Source organism: Homarus americanus, unplaced genomic scaffold, assembly GCF_018991925.1.
Source record: "Homarus americanus isolate GMGI-L3 unplaced genomic scaffold, GMGI_Hamer_2.0 scaffold24694, whole genome shotgun sequence".
NCBI classification, from domain to species: Eukaryota; Metazoa; Arthropoda; class Malacostraca; order Decapoda; family Nephropidae; genus Homarus; species Homarus americanus.
The window spans coordinates 9820352-9830516 of NW_024732780.1; the positions used below are offsets into that span (position 1 = coordinate 9820352).

General features: G+C 37.0%; 1 protein-coding gene across 1 annotated transcript in view; it reads left to right on the forward strand.

Annotated features, from left to right (window-relative positions):
- Positions 1 to 9952, forward strand: part of LOC121869093 — an 82219-nt gene extending 72267 nt beyond the window's left edge. The window contains exons 11-14 of the mRNA XM_042370247.1: positions 404 to 1348; positions 2434 to 2685; positions 3586 to 4275; positions 5910 to 9952. Of these exons, the coding sequence (XP_042226181.1) occupies positions 404 to 1348; positions 2434 to 2685; positions 3586 to 4275; positions 5910 to 6038 (2016 nt within the window). The 3' untranslated portion in view covers positions 6039 to 9952. The remainder of the gene's footprint in view (positions 1 to 403; positions 1349 to 2433; positions 2686 to 3585; positions 4276 to 5909) is intronic.
- The last annotated feature ends 213 nt before the right edge of the window (positions 9953 to 10165 follow it).

Sequence of the window (10165 nt, forward strand, 5' to 3'; positions counted from 1 at the left end):
TACATGCACCGCGGAATGTGAGCATTCCTGTTTCGGCAGGGTACCGCGTAAACGTGGAAACGCGGAATGTGGGACCGCGTGAAGCGAGGGTTGACTGTACATAAATTATGGAATGGTTATTTGAAATAGTTTGATTAAAATATTTATGCTTGGTTTATAATGTTTTAGTGTGTACAGTAGATCATCCAGTGCAAGCCTGGCTATATAGAAACTAGTCTGCTCAGTCATCATACATTTTTATTAAATTACACAAAAATTTGCCATAAATGTAGTACTTAAAATGACTGTTCAGTCATAATTTTGTACTAACAGTTGTGTTGGTAGTAGCTTCCATAATCTAATTTAGGTACAATGCATGTGTACAAGGGTAGTGATGCTTGTGTGTGTGGGTGTGTATGCACAGGGTCACGGATGGTGGTGGAGTCGTGACACCGGGTGCAGCATGGACACCATCCGCCACATGCCACTCGGCCGTACCAAGGCTCTGCGTCCTGGCTTTAGTCCTCAAGGCCAGACCAACCTTCGCACCATCAGCCTCGACCAGACAACCACTCATCGAGATCACGGCTCTGGGACTCAAGGTGGCCGCGTCCTTGGCCTCGTCCCTCCACACGGTTGTCGGGACCATAACTTGAGCCATCACACGGGTCACACTTTAACCGTGGGTCCCGTTGCCAGCGGCCTTGCCTCTAATTGTCATCCCCACTTTCATCATGCTCATAGTCTCGATTGTTCATCATCTAGTCACAGCCACAACTCTCATCCCACTCCTGTAAATCCTAGTCATAGTCTAGATAATTCAGCATTTCATGCATACCACGTTAAACCTCCAGTAGAGCATGCACCAAAAGTAATTGCTAATGGGCAACATACACCAGCGTGTACGCAGTACTTCACCTCGTATCCAGAACCTGGAAACTCGTTACATAATTCATATCATCCATCTGACACTTGGTGCAGACAACACACATCACAATGGCAGCAGCCCTCCAGCTCAAAACACAAGGTGAGGCAGAGGCGGCACTCTTTTCCTGAGCGTCTACCCCCCAGCCTGGCTCCTGAAGTAAGACAACCACGCCACACTGTTACACAGCAACACCAGATATCCCAATCAGTGCCTTCACAACTACAGCCACCGAGGCAGCTAGCGCAATCATCCTTGTTGCCTGACCCATACCAGCCTTCCCAGGGCCACTGGCATGCTGTCAGTAGTGAGTATCTGTTCCCTCCTACTAACAGCAACAGCTTGGCTAACAATCACTTCTCTAGTGGTGAGGGCAGGAAACTTGAGGACACCATCACCGATCAACGTGTGAACCAGACCTGTGAGCCACAGTCCCTGTCTCATGTAAGTCAACGACCCTTGGAGGTGATGTTCATGTAGTACACGTAGAGGAATAAGGAAGTTGGTCTGGGTAACAAAAAGTAAAATTATTTACAAATACTTAACAAAAAATACTGTGGTAGCTTAAACAGGTTCAGGAAAAAGATGTATAAAAACATTTATTAAAAGAGAATATTCAATAAGAGAAGTGCTAAAGCCTGTAAATAAAGCAAGAGAAGTGTAATGGAAGACCAACTTGAGGATTGTGTGTTTGAAGGGAGTGTTAGTATTATTGACTTTAATGTATTTATTGAGGACAGTAGGTGGAGAATTCCTTCCATACAATATACAGTATATTAAAGAAATTATAACAACGTTAACTATGTTCAAGTTTAAAGTTGTGTACAGCTGTGATTTATTTATCTTTCCATATTTGACTACACCACACTTAACACCTTACTGTAAATATTAGGGAGACTCAACCCAGTGCACTTTATGAAGACTTTTTTGGCATATTTAAAGTACAGTATTTAGAAGTGCAAAGTGATGATTGACAATACCTGTTCATGAGGTTAGAGTGAGGGCAAGTTTTAGATATAAAAACAGCCAAGCTTATGTAAGGATGAATTCTCCAGGACTATTGCCATTCACAGATTTGGTTAAAAATTTATATATATATTTATTTAATACATTTAATTTCTTAAGATTAATACTATTGTATATGACTATACCTTTGATGACTTTATCCTTTTAAGATTCACCATAACTAATCTTATTCAAATTATTCATCCCCTGATAGTGTTCACTTCTTTTTAATGTTGGTCATACCACCACTACTTACATACAGTGCTTGCTAGTTGTTATCTCATTCTTCATACAGTGTAATGCAATGACACTTAACAGCCTTTAAAAAAAAAATCATGAAAATTTGTTTTGGAGAAACCTTTTCATTTACTGGGGTGCATAAGAGAAATGTTCAAACTTAACCACACATAAAGGGATGACTGTAAGTTTGTCACTGAAGCTCTGTTCATTTTAATATCTATTGCCCCAGAATATACCAGCAATAAGAAGAAGCTCTCAGTACAGTATAGTGTATTTACACACAGGAGCTGACGAACACTCTTCAGTCATACCGTCAGCAGCTGCTACATCAGGAGCAACTGTCCCATCAGCTGTACAGAATTGCTGCTGACACAGCCACCTCTCCTGTGACCTCCCAGCAAGTGTCCCTGCAGCTGCACAACATTCGGGCCATTAGGGCTGCCATCCGGGCTGAAGTCAGCCACATGGAACAGCTGATGGCAGGAGCCAAACCCAATTCTCTGAGTCAATCATGTGTTAGTAGAGTTGTGGCACAGGTAAGCAGGGGCAGGAGGCTACACGTTCACATTTCTTCATTAACTTTTATAATGTTGTTGCTTGATTATTTTTTCAGCTTTATTTACTTGGTTTAGCTCAGCTGATCCAAAACCTGTGTGATATATATCTCCCTTGTGTGTTTCATAAACCAGGTTTAAGTTACAATTCCTCACTGTGTCTCAGAAGAAAATTCAGTGGATTTTTTTTTTTAATTATTAAACTACCGTGTATTTAGATGTGTGAAACAGCTATATGCAGTCACAAACAAAATTCCTATTGCCTCTCCTACTGCTCCATGAACCCCAAGATTCAGACCAGTGAACCCAAAGCAGTTGACACTGATGTCCACGGATGCTTTGGATTCACAAGTCTGAATCTCTGGGTTCATGGAGCAGCAGGAGAGACAACAGGACTTTTGTTTGTGACTTAGGAGTTAATGGAAGTCTTTTTTTTATACATAATATGACTTAAAGCTAACTACATACTCCAATGGTCATATATCGATTAATCTTCAATAATTAGGAATTAGTAAATAAAAAAGGAGTCATAAATTCTGTGGGTTACTTCTGTGTTGGGTAGTCTTAAACAGCTGTAGTCTTAGTTGAGTAAGAATATGGAGTAAGGAAGTTATTTTTGTGTAATATTTTGTATTTTGAGCCTTCACAAATTCAAACCCTGTGTTTAAATGTTGGTATATCTGCATAGGCTCATATCTAGTGACTAGATATCCATATTTAGTTCTCATTCAGTATAAAGTAAAAATCTGGCAACTGAAAATGGTAAATATTATTGAGGGAACGTTTACAAATGTAGACAGAATGAGTTAATTTGTTTAGAACATTTTTATGAACCTGAAATGGAACCAATTATTTTATTTTATATACGTACTGCAATTGCAGATGGTGCTCCTTCTTCAACAACAATCAGAACTATGTCGTGACTTGGAGACGCTCACCCTGGCATCAAGACAGCCTTCACCAGAACCTTCTGATTATTGTGCCAACAGCCAAGATCCAACAGTGTCCCACAGTCATCCCCCTAGTCAGTCAGATCTTCTGGAGAACCCTTCATCTCACCAAAATCCCCTGAGGGATAGTTCAGTTTCTCTAGGTGAAGTGAAGCATAGTTCAACATCATTAGGATCAGAGAATAATAATTCAGTTCTCTTGGATACTTATACTAATATGTCTGCCATTCCAGAACTTTCTAAGCATAATTCAGACAATCCAGGGACTTCCAGTTATAATGTAAAAGTTCAAGACAAAAATGTTCCTATAAAACTAGAAGAACTTTCTAGTACAGTGCCAGGGGCACAAAAACCTTGTGATAATGCTAATACTTCAAGTTCATTCGGCTCCTCTAATTACTTTTCCCTAGAAAAAGACGGATATTATCGTCGTTCAGTTTCACAAGAATCTTCAAGTTACTCTTCTGACCCAAAAAGTTTACCTCAAAATAACCACCAAATACAAGATACTACAAGGAGACAAGAAGCTGAAAGGGAAAAAAGAGAACCAGTGTCCTGTACGACATCTGCATCAGGAGCTGTTGATGCAGACAGTAGTCTGTCTTCAGATGTTAATGGACAGGTAAGTTGCCCCATACACTACTTAATATATACAGTATATATAATTCATGGAATGTGTTGTTTGCCATTGCAGTTTTATATTACAGTAAACCTTCGAAAGTCCGGACCCCATAAGTCCAGATGTAGGATAGTCCGGACCTTTACCAGGCAAGAAACATTTGTCCAAACCCTTAAATTTTTGTCATTTGAAATTGGCGCCAGCGAGCAATCCTTTAGCCTCTTTCCGTCTCTCAAACCTGTGAGTGTGAGCAGGTTATTCCTCCACTCTGCTGCAGTGTGATTGATTAGCCTTAAGTTCAACACACATTCAGCCACAGAAAAATAGTAAGATTTTAGGTCCGTGCTCTATTAATAAAGTACTGTAATGGAGCACGGACTTGAGGGCAAACTCAAATTTTTCATAAATTTGTTTCTGATTATTTGTGAGAGTATTTGTCCATCATTATTTATTTATATATGTTTTGTGTGTGTGTGTGTGTTTACACACACATATATTTATAATACAGTGGCCCCTCGGTTAACGAGCACAATTCGCTCTAGAAGGTTGCTCGTTAACCGAAAAACTTGTTAACCGAAACCATTGTTTCAATGGGTTTTTGGGTAATTGGTTCCAGTTCACCGAAAATTGCCTAAATTCAACAAAAAAGGTAGAAAAGCACACTTACTTTGAGGTGTGTATGTAGAAGGCTCCTGGATGATGATGATGATGGGAATTACAATGGGGGTGGAGGAGAAGGGAGAAGAGAAGGCATTGGGGTGGAAGAGAAGTTACCCCATGGTGCCATTTCACCCATAAAATTTTAGTTCTCTTGGTGTAATTCAAGATTATTTTCTTTAAATCAACACTGCACTGCATTATATATTGTCAATATGTAAAATAAATTTCAAAATGACCAATAATTTGCTTGCAAACACGGAAAAAAGCGTTTAGTTGAAGAGTCTCAAGCAAGATGTTACCTCCACTGAAATGACACAAAGACTGACGCCTGTATTGTGTGATGAGAGGCTCATAAAACTAGTTTCATTACCTTCAATTATGTTCAATAATTGTTAAAATGACTAAAAAATTTAATATTAAACTTTTAAAATTATTGAATAGTATAAACTTCTTGATATTTGCTAAAATGGTAAGGAATTTAAGCCCTAGAACCGATTACTGTATTGGCGGACTAATACTACAGCTGGTGGACCGCCAAATGCAAGCGAAAACATGTTCAGGTCGGCTCGTAAGAAACTCGTTAATCAAGGGATTGCTCGTTAACCGAAGTTAAGAATCTTATGGAAGGTAACTCATTAACCGAGGCGCTCGTTAACCGAGGGACCACTGTACAGGTAAAGGAAATTACTGTCTCTAGAATGAATGGCTCCCTGTCCCATCCGTGAAAATGCCGGCAACTTTAAAACTACCCACAGACATTCTTGGGTACATCCAGGGTGTCATCCGCGAATACCGTAACCGAGAACAGCGAAGTAAAAATCTGCAAACTTGGGGGGCTCTCTGTACATTCCTTGTCTCAGACACCCTTCATAATGCTTATTTATATCATATCATATAAAATATGTACAATACAATAGACTGTATAAGAGTTTGATTGAATGTTGTGTACAGGAAATTAATATTTTCATTGTCAACAGGTGGCTCAGCTGGTGAGACAAGAGGTGTTGGGTCAGACAGAGGCTCTGCAGCAACAACTGCACAAACAAACCACAGATGTGGCCGATATTAAAACTATGATGCAACTCCTGCTTAGCAAGTTAAAATGACCACATTATGTGGCCACAAGAAACATTAAAATATCCTTAGTATATATAAAAATCTATGAATGTGCTCTAACAGTTGAGATTCAACCTTGCTGTCAGATGTTGCTTCTAAAGCTTGGGTGCTTTTTGTATTTTTGTGAGCCAGTTGTTTATTGTAGTAATATTAGCACAAGTGTATACACATCACTCAAACTGTTTTATCTCATATTTATAGGTCATGTCTTCAGCTGCTTGATGCTAACATTGACTGTGTCTGATTGTGAAGAAAATGCTCATCAGGTGCACATGAACCAAAGGACATTATGGTATTGTTTTGTATATTATTTTAGCTATATCTTGTGCACAGATATGAATTAAGTGCCTAACTTTGCTATTAAAAACTACTTCCATGTTCAGTAGACACCTGAGTGCCTTCTTAATTAAGGAAAACACATGTGCCTTCCAATGTGAACTAAGAGATTTTTGAACTCTTCAAATGTACAGAGGCTGCTGGAGGTTAACATGATATGTAGGTATTTCCATTAAGTAACTGTGATGACGATTTTATTGTATAGTTATAGCAAAGGAAACTTCCAGTATATCTATGCATGTGAATGTGTACATTTTATCATCATTTTAGCAAGGTGCCAACATTACCAGGTGCTGACTGCTCCCAGACTGTATATTGTGCAGCCTGTCTTGTCAAATCTCAGTTCCACAATTGGAATTCATAACATTTAATTCATTTTATTATCAGTACAGGTGTTATAGAATATCTGTAGTCTGGAATTATTCATTATTATTCCTAGCATTTTGAAATGTTTGTGCTGAATGAAATAATATTGTGGTTTTGGATGAGTTTGTCTCACACGAGATAAACTCTTGTGATGTTCATCTGTGATGTTATAGTAATTTTTTTCTTTGTAGTTGCTAAATATAAGTTTGTGTTATTTCAGCCCACTAGCTCAAGAGTTTAACCATGATGAAATTATCTATTGTTCTGTGTCCAGTATCTCATATATGTATTACAGAATGATGCATACCAGACCCCCACATATCCCTGTTCTTATATCATCTTCCCAAACTCTTAACTTAACCCCTTGTGCACATTTTCCACCTCTTTCCTAGTCCACTTCTGCCTTTACTTCACCTCTGCTTATTTATATATACACACACTTTGCTTGTCTTTTAACACCCACTCTCCTCTTTGTACATACCTCAGAACTCTCTGTATCAATCACTATTACACTACATGATTCAACACAATATATCCTACTCTCCAGCAGGGTTGTGCACTCTTATTCTTACACACATTGCTGAAATCCTCTTGTTTGGTATTTTCTTGAATTTTTAATCAATTTTTTCTAATTTAATTACAGTACATCTAAATCTTCAATGCCAACAGACTTCTTGTTGGTACAGTTATTTGTCAGGGGTTACTTACTGAAAAATAGGGACGAATACTTGAACAACTGATAGTGAGGAAATTTCCCAAAGAGAATTAATGGAATGAGGAGGGGGTTATGTTCCTATTTGCCCTTAACATCAATCAAGTGATGATAAAAGGGAATTGTGCCATAAGAAGTAATGTAATAAGGTAGGGTTACTGTATGTTCAAATTCATTACCACTGTACCCTACGACATCCAAACAAAAAATTAACAAATTTCTTTACAACATGTAATTTATTATATGCTACCTTGTTGTTGTAGTCACCGAAAGTTTAATACAGTAACCAACTTGGCTCTTTTCAATTTTGGCCTGTATGGAACGAACAGTGGTAGGAGGCAGACCCAACTTGCAGACAATGTTAGCTACACAGAGCTAAGGAAGTTAAACACACTACTATTTCCTCTAAACACAACATATTAGTAACTGGAGTGTTTCTTTGCCATAGATTTGTACTGTACCGTTACAGCCACTCTGACCTTACAAAAGTTAAATACATATAATATTAAAAAACTACAGTATTAATAAATTTCATAGTACTGTACCGTTTTTAAATACAAACCCACCGATATTAGGATTCAGTATATAAATCTAAAACTATATGCTACATAATAGTCTTGGTAACCGGAGTGTCTGTTTTGGATATGTAGCATATTGTACAGTCACACCCAGCTTATGTTACTAAGGTACAGTACACACTATAGTCCCTGTATTCATATCAAAAGAAATTAGAACTTAAAATATCTATTAGCTTTTATATAAATATGTCTGATAACTGTACATTAGCATCCATTCCTCCCAACACTCTCTTATCTCCAATCACTTAACATATTTTACTCTTATATACTGTATACTATCAGCCTAGATCTCTCCCTTAATTTAAACTGCATCAAATTTGAATAGTCATAGAACAAAAACGATCCCCAGTTCAAAATATTAATTGCTTTCTTCCAGTAAGTTTTTGTCATTTTTACAATGTTATTAAAATCAAGTAACCAAACCATAATTTTCAGTTTTGAGACAAAAAAATTTCAACCAAAGAGAAAGATGAAACTTGGGTGTTCTGTCATCTTTAAAACCGAGATTGTTAAAAATTTTAAAATATATTCTCTTCACTGTTCCAGTTCAGAATCCAGAGTTGAGAAGTTATAATTGCTTCACTAGTTGCACTCTTGGAATACGTTAAATTCACCCACTTTCTAAAACTCTTTACTAACTTCCTCTAAGTTTTAGATTTTTTTGTTCTCGTATTCTGAAACTAGAATTAGCTGTTGCAATTTCTAAAAGAGGAAAAAATTCCAACCACCCAAAAACTTAGTTTACTTTTATACTCCCGACTTGATTTCCTAAAAACAAAACAAAAATAAACGTCTCAACACGCTAATAGAGAATCTAGAGTAGTGTTATAAAGCTGTAGTTCAAGTTAATGGCTTTGCTAGTGATCCTTGCAGTAATTGCAACCATTTTTATCCGTTTATTTCTTGCTTCCAGTTAGTTTTGGAAATTACAGGTATTCTTCACTATCCTAATGGGTTAGGTTCTTTGAAAACCATTTGGTTATTGAATTTTCAGATACAGTAGTGAAAAACATAATAAATGGGAAAAATAGGGCTTGGTTTCCAAACAAATCCAAAACAAAAACAATATTTTACCTACAAAAGATACTGGTAATTGGGTTCATGAACCAAAAATATACCTTAAAACAAATGGATTCAGTTCACACAAAAATCTATTATTCCTTAAAAAAAATATAAAACTAAATAAAATGCTTATACAGTTGGTACTGTACAATACTTTGTTTCTGGGAACCAAAATAGCCTCACTTGGCATGCAAAAATTTATTTTCAATTGGCCCAATATCCAGCTAAGTAAATATCACCTTCGGATTGCATATGAATAGAAAATTCTGATAAGCGAATTTTCAAATAGCGATCATTCAGATAGCGAGGGATACCTGTATTATTCTTCACTCTTTAGTTAGATTCAAGCAACTGAAATATAATTTCCAGTTAAAGGAATTTTATTGACCCCAATGAAAAAACCTGATCTAATATTGTACATTAAATTAAGTATTTGATACAGTATTCTACATTCTGTTAAAATATCTGGAGTTAATTTTTTTTTATAAAGATCAATAGTCCGCACACTTATGAATTCTATAAAATTTACATCCTCTGTACAGTACATCCACCTTGCTCAAACTCTCACACCACCTCTTGTGTGCTGTATGTGTTTGAAGCTGTTTGCCCTCTATTAACTCTCCTTCCTGAAAAAGCCACATGTTAATTATGCTCTTAAACACACAAACCAGTGACCACCTCTCGGTGTTAGGCACTGCAACATAAAATTATGTATTAAAATAATTAGTGAAGAACTCCTTGTGCTGGTTTTCCAATACAGGTACAGTATACTGTAATTCTTCTGTTCTCTTGATACAACTCTTCCATAGTTATAAATATTACTTATATGCTTAATAAAATAATCTAAATATGTTTTTTCTTATTCCTTTAATGCCATTACCTTTGTATCAAAGTTTGTCTCTGTATCCATCCCAAGATTACTGGTACATGTTGATTGATGATATTAAGAGCCTGTTAGAGCCCAGCACCATATTGACTGACCCAAAACAAAGGTGTTGTGCAATGTCTAACTGCAGTCGAGGATGACATACTGCCTCATCCTGTCAATTATATTAATATAGTG